This window comes from Triplophysa dalaica, chromosome 11 (assembly GCF_015846415.1).
Source record: "Triplophysa dalaica isolate WHDGS20190420 chromosome 11, ASM1584641v1, whole genome shotgun sequence".
Taxonomy (NCBI): Eukaryota; Metazoa; Chordata; class Actinopteri; order Cypriniformes; family Nemacheilidae; genus Triplophysa; species Triplophysa dalaica.
Genome location: NC_079552.1, coordinates 10,108,854 through 10,125,569, shown reverse-complemented (window position 1 = coordinate 10,125,569; position 16,716 = coordinate 10,108,854). Strand labels below are relative to the sequence as shown.

The 16,716-nt window shown below is 38.4% G+C and overlaps 1 protein-coding gene across 2 annotated transcripts in view; it reads left to right on the top strand.

Annotated features, from left to right (window-relative positions):
• The window catches only part of fancl (FA complementation group L), a 40,909-nt gene that overhangs the window by 22,529 nt on the left and 1,664 nt on the right, over positions 1 to 16,716 (top strand). For both annotated transcript variants that reach the window (XM_056760143.1, XM_056760142.1), the window contains exons 7-13: positions 6,654 to 6,722; positions 11,641 to 11,791; positions 12,089 to 12,172; positions 13,713 to 13,758; positions 14,088 to 14,169; positions 15,489 to 15,605; positions 15,686 to 15,757. In XM_056760143.1, coding sequence (XP_056616121.1) covers positions 6,654 to 6,722; positions 11,641 to 11,791; positions 12,089 to 12,172; positions 13,713 to 13,758; positions 14,088 to 14,169; positions 15,489 to 15,605; positions 15,686 to 15,757 — 621 coding nt within the window. The remainder of the gene's footprint in view (positions 1 to 6,653; positions 6,723 to 11,640; positions 11,792 to 12,088; positions 12,173 to 13,712; positions 13,759 to 14,087; positions 14,170 to 15,488; positions 15,606 to 15,685; positions 15,758 to 16,716) is intronic.

Sequence of the window (16,716 nt, the reverse complement as noted above, 5' to 3'; positions counted from 1 at the left end):
GGGTGTGGCTTGGCAGCTGTCAATTGATAAAGAACGAAGCCATTAGCAAAACAAAGCAACTCCTGTGTCTCTAAAACATTCCATGCACATATATAGGTCTTTTTTGTTAATACAATGCACATTCTTCAAAATAGCTCATTTTGTGTTCTGAAAAATTGATTAATAAAAATAAGACCAATTTAAATAGATAATTGATTCACATTCATGGTCTGCAACAATATTCCAGAAGACCTTGCCATTTAACTGATGCTTATTTCGTTGAGTCTGGTGACTCTGAAGGCCATTGGAGTACAGTGAGCTCATTGTCATGTTCAAGAAACCAGTTTGAGATCATTTGAGCTTTCTGACATGGTCCATTTTTTACTGCTGGAAGTAGCCATCAAAACATGGACATGGTTGGCAACAATTCTCAGGTGGTATGTGTTATCTAATATATCCCATACCATATATGCAATTGTTTCTCCATTTTGATGCTCGGTTTAAACTTCAGCAAGTGTGTTTACCACGTCTGGATGCCAAAATGGATTGAGTTTATGCTATGTGACTGGCTGATTAGCAATTTGATTAGCAAATGATGTATTTATTAAAGACAAGTTTAAAATAGTAATTTAAATGTATGATATTTCACCTTTTTGACTGTTGTGAAGGCATGCCTCTTCCGATAAGAATCACATGTTGCGTGCTTGTTTTGTGTCATAATATGTGTAATAGTACTTAATGGCAATTCTGTTGGATTATTTATTAAGGAGTAGCGACCTTCACCGTACTCGGTTAACGCTAATATAATAAAGGACCCTGTTATGGTCACAAAACAAAAAAAACTCAACATGTTTTTGATGATTATTGACCTAGAGAGTCCAGAGAAATGTACTGTAGTGGAAATTTTGAAATTGCTTAAAAATCCTTAAGCAAGTTTGCAAAAGTAGGTTTTTTACATCATGCCAATAACTCACAAACCATTTGATAGACGTCAATGGTTCAAGAGGCAAAGTTGTTATGAATGAGGAGTTCTATCGTTTGATATCAATAGTTTGTGTATTAGTCAAATGTCACGTGACACACAGTGGTCTAGGCCACCAAAAGACATGTACATTTAACCCTTTTTACTGTTATAGCGCCAACTAGTGTCCAAACGCCACGTTATTTTGTATGTGACATCGTAGTGGTGGTCTTCACATATTTTCTGAGCCCCTTGCTGATATGTTAAGCCGTTCTGGATTTATGGCCATTTTAATGTGATAGGCTCAGACCATTTTAAGTTTTGGCGTCCCTAAGCAGCGGTGAAAGAAAAATTTCAACTTTTTTTCAATGATTATTTACATTCACACTCCACAGAAGTCATCTGCATTGGTTTGGTTCCGATCGGTTGAAAAACCAGGAACTAGTTCGCGAAAGTAGGTTTTTGACATCATCAGCGATAACTCACGAACCATTCGATCGACAGAAGTGGTTTAAGAGGCAAAGTTGCTCAGAATGAAGTGAGCTATTGTATGATATAAACAGTTTGGGTATATGTCAAATGTCACGTGATACACAATTGTTTAAGCACTCCTAAAGCGTTATTTCGCCCCCCGGTGGCCGAATGAGTTCACATTTCTTACAGACCTTAAAGACCATGAGACGAATAAGCCCAGTGAGCGTCGTTTTGTTCGGCCTCCGTTAACCCGGTCTAATAAGTGCTCAAACTTCATTGGCCAATGGCGGCCATGTTTTTTCAGATACGCCAATGTCCTTTTAGATATTCATGTAGAATGAGACAAAGACACACCATACCAAATAATAAGTCAATCGGGCAAACTGTTGCGTAGTTATGGCCATTTTCTAGCTCATTCAAATTATAGCGCCACCTAGTGGCCAAACGCAGCATTTTTTTTACCTTGACCCCGGATTGAGGGTCTACACATATGTTCCAAGCCCCATGAAGATATCTCAAACAGTTAAGGAGTTATGGCCATTTTAGTTCAATATGTTACTTCCGTTTTGGACATTTTTGCGCCCTCTAGCGATGGGGGATGAAAATTTCAACTTTTTTTTAATAATTATTCATATTCACACTCCACAGAACTCATCAGCGTTGGTTTGGTTCCAATAGGGCAAAAATCCAGGGACTAGTTCATTTTTATTTTTTTTCATAAAATGCTAATTAGCGAAAAAATTTGCATACCGGAAATGAAATCAGAGATATACGTTTTTTAAGTTTTGAGCCAGTGATTACACTGATATAAGACACTTGGGTGTGCAACAAACGGTTTAGGAGTAACAAGCGTTAACGCGTTCGGCATCGCTGTAGCGCCACCTATGGGCCGATTTGGCTGGTTCCGTGTATCTGAGTAGCGACAAGGACTACTACCATCTGACCAAGTCTCAGCTCTGTCGGTCTTACGGTTTGGGCTGCACGATCAGTTCTAGGGAAGAAGTATAATAATAATTAAAGCTGCAAGCAGCATTTAGCGGGTTCGAGCAGTCTAAGGCCTCTATTGGCCTTGCCATTGTCAACTAGGCTCAGGAATGGCACCGTAACAAATCCACAATGAATGACACTCTTCCACACCAAGAAATATGACAGAAATGGTTGGTAACTTTTAATACAGACCATGCATGCGTACACTCGTATGCAAAAACGGGCGTAAACCGATAATACCTAAGGGACGAGTGCAATAAACCATTTCTCATGTCTCTATGATGATTTGTTGCAGAGATAGAGATCTTGCTAAACGGTTGCTAAGCTAACCTGTTCGGTTGCCATGGGTGTCAATTAATAGCTGTCAATTAATAACACATCAAACCACAAGCCAAACGAACCAAGCCCCGTGTCTTTATAATATTCTACTGCAGAGATGTAGGTCTGGCTAGACGATTGCAAAAAATAATCTGTTTGGTTGCTAAGGGCGTGGCTTGGCAGCTGTCAATTGATAAAGAATGAAGCCATTAGCAAAACAAAGCAACTCCTGTGTCTCTAAAACATTCTATTGCACATATATAGGTCTTTTTTTTAATACAATGCACATTCTTCAAAATAGCTTATTTTGTGTTCTGAAGAATTGATAAAAAAAATACGACCAATTTAAATAGATAATTGATTCACATTCATGGTCTGCAACAATATTCCAGAAGACCTTGCCATTTAAGTGATGCTTATTTGGTTGAGTCTGGTGACTCTGAAGGCCATTGGAGTATAGTGAGCTCATTATCATGTTTAAGAAACCAGTTTGAGATCATTTGACCTTTCTGACATGGTCCATTTTTTACTGCTGGAAGTAGCCATCAAAACATGGACATGGTTGGCAACAATCCTCAGGTGGTATGTGTTATCTAATATATCCCATACCATATATCCAATTGTTTCTCCATTTTGATGCTCGGTTTGAACTTCAGCAAGTGTGTTTACCACGTCTAGAAGCCAAAATGGATTGAGTTTATGCTATGTGACTGGCTGATTAGCAATTTGATTGGCAAATGATGTACTTATTAAAGACAAGTTTAAAACAGTAATTTTAAATGTATGATATTTCACCTTTTTGACTGTTGTGAAGGCATGCCTCTTCCGATAAGGATCACATGTTGCATGCTTGTTTTGTGTCATAATATGTATAATAGTACTTAATGGCAAGTCAGTTGGATTAATTATTAAGGAGTAGCGACCTTCACCGTACTCGTTTCACGCTAATATAATAAAGGACCCTGTTATGGTCACAAAACAAAAAAAACTCAACATGTTTTTGATGATTATTGACCTAGAGAGTCCAGAGAAATGTACTGTGGTGGAAATTTTGAAATTGCTTGAAAATCCTTGAACAAGTTTGCAAAAGTAGGTTTTTTACATCATCACCAATAACTCACAAACCATTTGATAGACATCAATGGTTCAAGAGGCAAAGTTGTTATGAATGAGGAGATCTATCGTTTGATATCAATAGTTTGTGTATTAGTCAAATGTCACGTGACACACCGTTGTCTAGGCCACCAAAAGACATGTACATTTAGCCATTTTTACTATTATAGCGCCACCTAGTGTCCAAACGCCACGTTATTTTGTATGTGACCTCGGAGTGATGGTCTACATATATTTCCCGAGGCATATGATGATATGTTTAGCTGTTCTGGATTTATGGCCATTTAAATGTGATAGGCTCCACCCATTTTTTTATTTTGGCGCCCCTAAGCGACCGTGAAAGGAAATTTTACCTTTTTTTCAATAATTATTTACAAACACTTCCCAAAGAAGTCATCTGCATTGTTTTGGTTCCGATCGGTCGAAAATCCAACGACTAGTTCGCGAAAGTAGGTTTTTGACATCATCAGCAATAACTCACGAACCGTTCGATCGATAGAAGTTGTTCCAGAGGCAAAGTTGCTCAGAATGAAGAGTACTATCATATGATACCAATAGTTTCTGTATATGTCAAATGTCACGTGATACACAATTGTTTAAGCACTCCTAAAGCGTTATTTCGCCCCCCGGTGGCCGAATGAGTTCACATTTCTTACAGACCTTAAAGACTATGAGACGAATAAGCCCAGCGAGCGTCGTTTTGTTCGGCCTCCGTTAACCCGGTCTAATAAGTGCTCAAACTTCATTGGCCAATGGCGGCCATGTTTTTTAAGATACGCCAATGTCCTTTTAGATATTCATGTAGAATGAGACAAAGACACACCATACCAAATAATAAGTCAATCGGGCAAACTGTTGCGTAGTTATGGCCATTTTCTAGCTCATTCAAATTATAGCGCCACCTAGTGGCCAAACGCAACATTTTTTTTACCTTGACCCCGGATTGAGGGTCTACACATATGTTCCAAGCCCCATGAAGATATCTCAAACAGTTCAGGAGTTATGGCCATTTTAGTTCAATATGTTACTTCCGTTTTGGACATTTTTGCGCCCTCTAGCGATGGGGGATGAAAATTTCAACTTTTTTTTAATAATTATTCATATTCACACTCCACAGAACTCATCAGCGTTGGTTTGGTTCCGATAGGGCAAAAATCCAGGGACTAGTTCATTTTTTATTTTTTTCATAAAATGCTAATTAGCGAAAAATCTATAATGGCGGAAATGAAATCGGAGATATACGTTTTTTAAGTTTTGAGCCAGTGATTACTCTGATATAAAACACTTGGGTGTGCGACAAACGGTTTAGGAGTAACAAGCGTAAACGCGTTTTTTATCGCTGTAGCGCCACCTATGGGTCGATTTGGCTGGCTCCGTGTATCTGAGTAGCGACAAGGACTACTACCATCTGACCGAGTCTCAGCTCTGTCGGCCTTACGGTTTGGGCTGCAGTATCAGTTCTAGGGAAGAAGTATAATAATAATAATAAAACCAACAAATACAATAGGTTTCTAGCCCTTCGGGCTCGAACCCTAATAATAAAACCAACAAATACAATAGGTTTCTAGCCCTTCGGGCTCGAACCCTAATAAAACTAACAAATACAATAGGTTTCTAGCCCTTCGGGCTCGAACCCTAATAAGAATAAAAATCCTTACAAAAACAATAGGTTTTCAGCACTTCGTGCTCGAAACCCTAATAATGATATTGTTGTTCTTGATTTATCATTGTTGATTATTTAATTTATCATTCTAAGGTAAACAATGAAAAACAATTTAAAAAAGCGCCAATGGGAGTTACTAACAAGGCGCACATTTAAAAACACAGGCGCAATATCTCATTCACATAATGATCAACACAATCTACTTAGCTTTTTTGGGGCTTTAAATAAAGGCGCAAATACCAGAACAATGACACAAACTGTTAGTAAATCGGGCCCTATAGCTCTTAGTTTTTGTGTGTGAAGATTTTTTCGGTGAGATAGCGTTTGTCATTTTGCAGACTTAGCATTTTTGTGGGTCACAGATGCAAATGTACAGCTTTCCTAATCCAGATTCTCCGTGGAAACAACTGGACTACAAAAAAGAGCAGAACTTCGGTTTAAGTATCTAACTTTAAGCAGGTGGCACTAATGTGCTGTGAATGTAAGATTATGCTGAGAGATGGAGAGGTGAGATTGCAGCAAGGCCTGAAGGAGAGGCGAGAAAGCCCGCGTGGATGCGGTGACAGAGATAAGACCGTGAGTGATCTACATAAGGTGATTACAGGGGCCACAGCAGAAGCAGAAAATTATGGGACGTGAGTGGTTTGTCTGTGTGCTGGGCTATGAACGTGAGCTCGGCTAGCCGTCAAACGTATGGATGTGTTGTAGATGCCAGTGGTCGTCCGCACAGAGTTCTGATGAGATTCAGCAGGGCGTGAGAAGCCCCCTGTGCCCACCTGCCGTCCGTCCTGCAGTGAGCTAAAAATAGCAGTGATCTAACCACCTCACATCTGCTCATCTTCCCAGAGCCCGGCACCTTTCACAAGGGCCTCCGTCACCCAACAGCGGCTCACGCAACAGTAGTTGGTCATGGTGGCTCAGAGGGTTGTGAGCTCTTACCCAAACAAGTAGTATTGGTTGTTATTGGAGTACTGAGGACGTTGAAATTGTCCTTCCGGGAAGTGCCATTTGTGTCACTCATACTTTAAAAATGACTTGAATGGTAGATGTCAACTGATGCCAACTTTGATTATATATTTTATTTATTTGTATTAACTTGACCACAAGGATTCTGTGTCTAAACATTCAAATTATCACTTTCTTTTACTTTGTTGTCAGTATCCAGCTGAGGCCCCAGAATTCTCTGCAGATCTTCCTGTTCCATTGACCATCACATGGACCGCACAGGTACTTTTGAAGTATTATTTTCTAAGTAAAAATCTGAACAAAGTAACATGAAAAAGTTATTTTCGTTTATTTGTACCACTTTTTTTTTTAATCACAATTGGAGTACAATTAGTTTAATTACCAAAGTTTTTTGGCATATGAAGGTGTTTCTGTTGATGAAAGGTGTTTTGTGCTGCATTGTCGCTTTGATGTTGCTTCCATAAAAACAATACCTCCTCTCACAAAGGCTCGAACCGTGCCAAATAAACCAACAGGACGGCGATCTGGAAAGCTACATACATTAGCGGCCTCTAATGAGCCTCCGCAAGTTTCTTCTTATGTATAACAATTAAAAGCGAGAACGGAGACCCATTTTTCACTGTCGTTTTCGTTTTATCATCGTCCTCTGGTTTCACCTCCCACCCTGAAAACAGGCTCCGCTTCAGTCATACGTTTGCTCCAATTACTTTGAGGTGGATGAAAGCGACTTGGCGTTCCACGCAGCAGTGGAGTGAGTTGGGGAGGGAGCTGAAGCTGTGTCGGGTGAGAGATGGCAGCAGAACATGGCTCTCTGACAGAGGAGACCAGCTCAGCACACCGCAGCCTTCTGTTGGGTGAAGTCATGCTGGGCTGCTGATGTCTTGATGCATCTATTCTTTTCAGAGAAGAGAAAGGTCTGTCCGAGCTTCTCTCACGTACATTTGAATGAGCGATGATTACCTGCGCTGGTGTGTGTGTGTGTGAGTAATCTATAATGTGGATCAGGAGATTTGGCGTTATATGGATGCAGTTGTGTCTCAGCCCAATTTACGCTCAGCAAGTCACCCGGCCAGACTCCTGGTGTGCAGAGAGCGATGATGCTCACTGCTTGAGTTTTTATTTCTTAGACTGGCTTCAAGTACAACATAGCTGAACTTGTAAGATTCAATATACTGTGATAATGTAAAACCTGTTTAAATTAACTGCAATACATGTATATTTGTACACAGGTTCTTTTCGCAGGAGGTTTTTAAGCATGTTAAAACTTACTGTAGCACTAGGTTCTCTATCTATTAGACAAAAATATAAGCTACAAATTTCATGGAAAAACCAACCTTAAGATGAATAAAAAAGTTTTAGCAAAGGTTTTTACCATACGTAAATGTCAGGTTTAACATTTGGTCGTTTAAATACACATGTCTCTCGTTTTTAAAGTATAGTTTTCCATAGTTATCTAAGCGCATTGTCATATCCATAAAGGAATTGTCACATCCATAACTGTCCATATTCCTCATAAATGGGCACATGAAAATTAACTATTAATAACTATTATATGTCCTATGAAGAACCATCCCTTCTCCATTTGTTGGGTATTATTGCTTTTGGTTTTAATTTGATTACTTCAGGTTCATATAAATCTTACAAATTATGTTGTCTTCAAAACGCGCATCCTTTTTTGTCACTTTCATATTTGTAACGCATACATTTAAAAAAATATATTAAGTGAATGATATTTTTTGATGGACACTATCACCAGCGATTTAGTATATTACAAACAGATAATTCTAAATATTGGTACTAAATACATTATATGAGGAATTATCCATAATGCTGGAATTGACCAAATATAATTGCACGGAGCATGAGAAATATTTAACCATTGTAGTAGCATCATGGTACCTTTTATATTAGGATTGAGTATCCTTTTAATTTTAGCGAGTCCGATTCTGCTTATCAATTTTAATTCTTTTCGATTCCCAGTTTTGATTCCACGGTTGAAGTAAAACATTTAAATATCAACCTGTATGGTCATTTAGCCTGCTTATTAACTGCTTTGCAATATATATGAAGTGTAGTTACTTAATGAAACTATGATACATTTGCAGTTCCTGTGGATTACTGCAAATAATAAAGTTAAACTATGCTTAGTATAGTAAAAATATGGTTAATTATCACAAGAAAATATCAACACAGGTGTTAAAATTGTAATATTAAGTATCCCGTTGCTGTTCTTTTAGATTCCAATAAGATTCCTTACCTTCCGATTCTGTTTGCTAAATGGATTTGATTTTCGATTAGTAACAATCATCGCTCCTCTACAGGATATAGAATTTATTTAGGAACTTTTATATTGTTCTACATAAACAATCAGTTTAAAACATCTTTGCTGCTGGCGGTGGGTTCCTCACAATTATAGACTATGAACATTAAGGAAAAACAACATTTCTTTGTGTGCAATTTTTGATTTATTTACTTGACACTTGTTCACTAAATGACTGAAAATGCACCGTTGAACATTAATAGGAGGGACCTAATTGGAAGAGTTAACAGAACAGTAAGCATGTGTCACCTCACTATAGACAAATCCATTGTTGTTCTAATTTTGGGCACATTTCCAACAGAACTTCAATTATGAGGACATCTCACCTGTACCGTTTATTTAAATAAAAGCATAACTATAATCACACGACCGGCATTAATTGGAAAATAATTGCTGTGTCTTTGCACCTGTGCAATGTTAAATTGTGCGCTGTATTGGCACAATGACCCGTCATATTAGGTTCATGTCGGAATAATTTCTCCTGTGTGGTGCTGGAAAACGCTCATGCACATTAATGCGTGTTGTTGGTCTCAAATCCTCAACTGAACACAAAATACGACAGTACTCCTCCTTTTTATCTCTCTCTTCCCGTTGATGCTGTATATTTTGCCTTAGTGCTACGGTCTAAAAAAACAGAAGTCATTTGATTTGTTTTGTTGTGTTCAATTACCAGCTTTGGCTGCAGCATTCAGCTCTGCCTCGGCGCTCTCCAATTTAACATGTATGGAAATGTATCAGGCACATAATCAACACCAGCATGCAAATTATGTGACAAAAGACAAAAACATGAGATCTCATCTTCTAAATACAGAAAGTCCTCTCCCTCTTAAATCAGCTGAGATTGGCTGTATTATGTTGTTGAGATATTACAATGGTGCGAAATTACTGTTGACAAGTGGGATTTAACATCGGAGGACCTAAAATCAATGTACCTTGCGTCAGAAATACACAGGCAAGTAAATAAACTTAGTGTGTACAGCACAGTTAAGAAAATGAAGACGCAATTGATGCTTAGCCAAAGCAATTTGATGAAAGAGGTTCATGTTTGTATCTTTTACTATGTCAGGAATTAAAAGACCATTTTAAAATTATTTTCAGTTTTTCTGAATGTACTATGTATAGGTATGTTTTTAAGGTAAAATCTTTATTTTGTTTTATATTACAATATGTAATATGTATATGTATATAATATGAACTAGTAACAATATTTCTCCCAAATTTCAAATGAAAATGTTTCAATTTGCATTTATTTGAAGAAAATGACAACTGGAGAAATACATTTTTGATCATTTTTATGTGATTTTTATCACAGTTTTCATGTGTCTTGTCATGCTGTCAATCTATCACACTTGCAGTTGAGCAACAAGAGAATAATCTTAAATGTGGGTATTACTATTCATGTTGACATCTGCTTAAAGTGGCGTCATCGCAAAAGCTGAAAATGTTGAGTTTCGATAACACTCCTCTCACGCCTCCAAAGTTCAGTACAGGTGCGAGCTGACACATCTTTGACGCTGAATAAGCCGGAGACCTCTTGAGCAACGCTAAAAATAAACTGCTGGACGTGGCTCTGGTTTCCAGACTCCAAGTGTTCTCTTTCTGGGCTGAGATTAAAGACCTCGAATGGGCAGTTGGGTAAAAAGCCGCCGATGGCACCCCCTCGCTCTGACAGAACCGAGTGAAAAGGGGCCAAACCCTATCAGCTGTCAATCATCAGCTGTAATTTAAGAGCGGCCATACTCAAACCATTAGGCCTTACAACCGGACGGCTCTAGTGGAAACAGAGGCCTACTGTGTTTGTGTATGTTCGAATTAGAGGAAGCTGCTTTGGTGAACTGTAGATGGGTCGCCTGTGGTTTCCAGGGCTGGATTTCTCTTGTTTGCTGATGTATGAGTTTGGGTCTTTTCCTGTTCAGTCACTTTTTCTATTTGATTTGTTCCTGCGGCTTTAATCAATGGTTTGTTGACAGGTAGTTGATGAACACTTGGCAAAACTTCAATGGGACTTTTTCCTCTTTAAGTTGGATGGGCTTACGTGTTTGTATAAAGAAGTGATATGAAACCATTCATGTGGGCAGTATCAACACTTTCCATATGCGTTCAGTAGTATACTGTAGATATTAAAGACAGCCCAGCCGATGTCTGAAAAAGCTCTGCCGTTTCAGCATACGAGTTGCACAATATCACACGGGTGACACTTTTTCTAAGAACCAAACATTTCTGAAACATTAGGATGCACTTGGTTAACTTGAGCGGCTGTATTTCTACATTTGTCTAGGCATCAAGATTTTTTCCACAATTTTTCCCCCCATGTACCACATTTTAATACTATATACTACTATTTATGATGGTTCTGGATAAAAGCTAAGCAAGACGATTTCCTGATCCATTCTGGTGCTTAATGATTGTGGAACTTGTGAAAATTGTTACAGCACCTTTTTTGTTACAGCAAGTTTATTTCAACATTTATTTCATAATTCACCCCAAAATGGCGTTCTATCATCACTTACTCACCAGTTTGCCATTTCAAACATGTATGACTTACTTTCTTCTGCAGAACACAAAAGAAGATATTTTGAAGAATGTTAGTAAATGAATCACAGTGATTCCCACTCACTTGCATTGGTTTTGTGTCCGTACAATAGAAGCAAATGGGTTCCGCTGTTGTTCACTTACCAACCATCTTCAAAATATTTTTTTTGTGTTCTGCACCAGAAGGTAATTTATAAAGGTTTGAAATAACAAGAAGGTGACAAAATAATGACAGAATTAAATTTTTTGGTTGAACTATCACTTTCGTCATATTTAAAGCATTAAACTGATTTACAGTCATTATGTTCCCTATTTCTCTGTTCTTAGAGCACATTGGCGCATGTCCACAGTCAGTTCCTGCTAAATGTGGAGGCTCTGTCCGAGTTCTGGTCGGTCATGGATGAAATAGACGAGCAGACATGGGTGTTGGAACCAGAAAAACCAACTAAAGCAGATTCGATGAGAAGAATCGCTGTTGGTAACTAGATGGACTTCTCTTTACTAGGATTATTCTCTTTAGAAATGTACTCGCCCTTACACTGCTATACTGTTACTTCTTTGTGAAATACAACACTAGCTTTTTTTTTTTAAATATGTGATTTGCTATCTTAGTGACCAAAAACTGTCAAGCACCAAAAGGCCAAAAAAGTAATGTTGCATTTAAAATTCATTTTAGATCAAACTACACAGATTTGAAATGACATAAGGATGAGTTAAATATTGTTTGTCATGTCATATCAAAACAACTGAGCTGCCATGTTGTTGTTCTTTCCAGGAAACAACGTCTCAATAAAGGTACAAATTGACCCCAGACACCCCAAAATGCTGCCGGAATGTTGCCTGCTCGGGGCTGAGCACGGTAAGCATTCTTCATATCTGCAGATCCGTCCATATGTTTATCTTCACACGGACGCCGTTTTCTCCATCTGAGCGGCAGCTCATACGCAAGAAAGGCGCTCTTCGCTCGCATGCTCTTGTTTTTCAATTACCTCCGTACATAAACGCGCATGCTGTAAATGCTTTACTGCATTTAGACAGGACCGGTTCAGCGGGACCGGCCAGGCTGACAGCCCGCAATATGTTGGCGCTTTTAGATTTAGAGTGAGATGATGCCTGAATGGAGGTCAGTTTGCACTATTTAAGCCGGCGTGATTGTTTCTTTAAATCCAAGGTCATGCTTGGCTGACAGTGGCACACAGAACACATTGTCGGTTGCCTAGCAATGTTATTCATTGATATTAAATCCACACTTCAATAGTCAAGACGGTGGCAGTCGCGGACCCTCCGAGCGTGGGGTCAGACAGAAATATTGCTTTTTGCATTTACAAATGACAAACAGAGAGAGCAGCTATCACGTTTCTCCCAGATTGATCTCTCGGGTGGAACAGCCGTGATGAGCACGTTTTATTTGAATATTCCCCTTTTTGTCAGACTGTTTGTCACAGTGGGAAATGACCGGCTCTCTCGCCGCTCTGCTGTGGCATTTCTTAGAGAGAACAGAGATTAGAGGTAAGAAATGAAGCGCTGTGCATTGTCTGTCAGCACTCGACGATCAGGTGAGGAACGCTGAATGAGAGATGAGGTCAAGTTAATTGAAACCGCTCGGCTACATTAAGGGGGTGAGCACTGTTCTTGCTTTCATACGGTGCACTCCCTCAGGCTTGTTTTTGCCATGTAGATTGATTGATATGATTTATGTTGATGACATTTTTGTCTCCCGTTGCTTTGCAAACATTTTAAAGTCTGTACCATGTGTGTAATATAGCTTTTACGGAAACGTCAATTAATGTTTTTAAAATAAATATTGTAGGAAAGATGTCAAAACAAACTGGTTTACTGGATAACTAAAGTCGTTATGAAATAAAAAATTGAACAAAGATCAGATCACATAAACATGAACATTTATTCGCCCTCATTCTGGATGTATATGACTTGCATCATTAGTCAAATGACTCCAAACAACTCTGGAGGTTAATACATGTCTTCTAAGGTGAAACAATCGATGTGTGAGAGGAAAAAAATCTTATTTTGAGTTTAGGGGAAAACTATAAATTTCAAATGTCAGTTGATGACATTCTTCCAAATATATTTTTCTTTTTCTAATCCATCCAGTGTTGATATTGCTGCACTGCCCAAAATCAAAGAACAGACCCAATGTTTTGACACGAATCTCATTTGTTGTGTCCGTTTACTGAAGACAAACCAAATGCCTTTACATTAAAGTCTTGTGAAGACAGACAATTTAACCGAACACTTGCCTGAACAGCTGCCTGTCAGTGAGACGTGTGGGCTTTATAGTGATAGTGTACAAAGAGTGGAACAATAGTATTAATGACTGTTGGGCATCCTTATTGTTATGCAGTTGTGTTTATGATTGTAATTCTCGTTTTATCTTTTAGTGGTCACTCCTTTGAGGAATAAGCTGAATGCCAATATGCATTTATGGTAAGAATGCTTTATGTAATTACAGAATATTATATGTAAATGAATGGTAATTCATGTCAAACCAATGTGGTTTGCTCAATATGCAATGCATATTTCCTGCAGTATGCATGGAATGGATATTTTACAGTGGATGTTTTAATATAGCGTAAAATGAATTAGAAGTCTATACCACGCAGTGGGATATTTCTTGGCCCAGAACATTGATTCACAGAATGATATGGCCAAATTTTCTGGGCAGTAATGTTTGATATGTATTCATTATACCATTATGACTTTGTTGTATGCGTTTAATTAGTGCATAAAGGTATGATTTCCTCCTCTCCTCATAGGAACCCTGACTGCAGTGTCCTACAGAATATGAAGGATGTGTTGGAGATAGAATTTCCATCGCCTACCACCCACGAAAAATCTGTACATTGCATATTTTCGTCTCATACGCTGCCACTTACAATTAGTTTCACAGCGCCATCACATCTGAAGCTCGCTGTGTTTTTTTCCCCCTGCTTTTCTCTTTATGTTTTTACCATCGGGAGAGGTGGCTATGGATTTCTTTTAAATGGGTTGTTTACAGATAAGATCATTACAATAACAAAGGTGGCAAAATCTTCAGCACTATCAAGAGCTGTTTAATCATAGCGCTACCGTTTATCTTTTTTTCCCCTGTGCATGTTTAATGCGTTCTGTCTTTCGGCTCGGGGGTTGAAAGGGCGCAGTGTTTATTCACAGTCTGTTCCGCAGATTAATACTTGACCATCATTAACTTTATAAAGTGAGAAAAGTTTACTTGACCAAATGTTGAAATTGTAGAAGATACAGTATCTTACATCCGTTTAATGAATTGCTGAGGAAAAAAGCCTCTAATTATCTGAACAGCGGTATGCAAACATAGACTGTAGAGGAGAACAGAAACGCAGGAATGAAGGCACGTGTAAAGATCCTTCAATCTAGTTGAAGCGGTTTTACAGAAGGTTTTTGTGAAGCATACAGTATATAGTCTCCTCATACTGTGGAAAACAACGACAAAGAACCATTTATTATAGACTCATAACCAGCGGGAGGAGTGAAATGCAAATGCAGACTTTTACATCAAACTCGGCTATATTCATTTAGAGAAGAAATTATGTTTAACATTTATTATTATTAGACGTACACAATTCTTAGATGATTGGTAAATTAATATTTTTTCGTCTTGATTTATGTTTTCATATTTACATATGTGCCTTTTTAAAAAAGAATATGTGACCCTGGACAACAAAACCAGTCTTAGGGGTCAATTTTTCAAAATCGATATTTTTACATCATTTGAAGGCTGAATAATTAAGCTTTGTTTTGATGTATGGGTTGTTAGGATATGATAATATCTGGTGGAGATATAACTGTTGAAATATCTGGAATCTGAGGGTGCAAAATAATCAAAATATTGAGAAAATTGCCTTTGAAGTTGGCAATAAGAGGCACTGTTACTGGTCATCAACTCCACAAATATCTTCATGGAACATGATCTTTACTTAATATCCTAATGATTTTGGGCATAAAAAGAATGACCCATACAATATATTTTTGGCTTTTACTAAAAATGTTCCCCTGCTACTTAAGACTGGTTTTGTGATCCAGGGTCACATATATTTAATACCGTAGTTCAAGGCACTAATTTGTAGTTTATTTTGTGAAAAGAGCCTATAGATAGCTTGACCTAAACTTCGTCTTGTCTTATTTTGTGGTTGTGGTAGAGTTTCAGTGTGGAATGTGGTATCTGCTACTCTTACCGTCTGGAATCAGCCATTCCAGATCAGGTCTGCAATGACCCACGCTGTGGTCAGCCATTTCATCAGGTCTGTCTTTATGAGGTAAGAATAAAGCACTTATCTTCTTTCAAAAATAACTTTTTTTCTATTACATTTATATAATTTGGTCTGTTTGTCACCAGTGGTTGAGAGGTCTGACCACCAGTCGCCAAAGCTTCAATGTCGTATTTGGAGAATGTCCTTACTGTAGCAAGGTACGGTTCTCTGGTAACAACTCAGGATAACACTTGATAATACAATTGGTTTTGTTAACAATTAAGCCTGCCTCAGACTATAGGATTCTCGGCCAGATTTTACCATGATTTTCCAGTCCCTCTGAGAATCTTTGAAAAGATCTTATCCATAGCCTCAATCGGATCCGATGTTTGGTCCAGATTATCGCGTAATGTGAGGCATTCACAGATCAAATCTCACACATCCTGATCCGCTCCGAGAACAATCGGCCCGCCCCTATCATATCAAACATGTTTGATATTTAGGATTTCAAATCGGAGTGATGATGTTGGTACTTTTACAAAAAACAATGAGACACGAGACTGCAAGATGACGGAGTGACTGACGGAAAAATGTAAACCGCAACAGTTGCTGTGGTACAGTGTGTTGAAATGTGGCAACAGAACAAATACCTCTAAAATGCATAATTCAAGTTGTTGCTTGCAATGTCTGTTAGCTGTGTCCCCAATGACGCACTTAAATGCACTATGCACTCAAGTGTACGAATTTTAGAAGGGTAGTATCAACCCAAATGGAATACCAAACGGTTTTATACTAACCGGAAGCCCAGATGAGCCCAAATGACGTCAATCGCATGGCACAATGCATGGGAATAAAAATCAACTTTTATATTGTATAATTAAGGTGGTTTTCATCTGTTTCGCCCAGCATTACTTTAGTCATCATCAGATTAAAGAGTTATCCAGCAGCATCTGATAGCCCCGCCCCCCATCCGCTACGTAAGCGAAACTGCGACCGTTGAGTGCGTGAAGTGTCCACAGTTCCACACCTCATATTTTCGATTGAAAAAGTGCATCATCGGGTACTTAAAGTGCACTCCCTTTTTGAGGATTTTCAATGTGAACGCACTACTCACACTATTTATACTACAAAATGCCGTAGAATAGTGCATACATTTGCATACTATCCGTTCTAAATT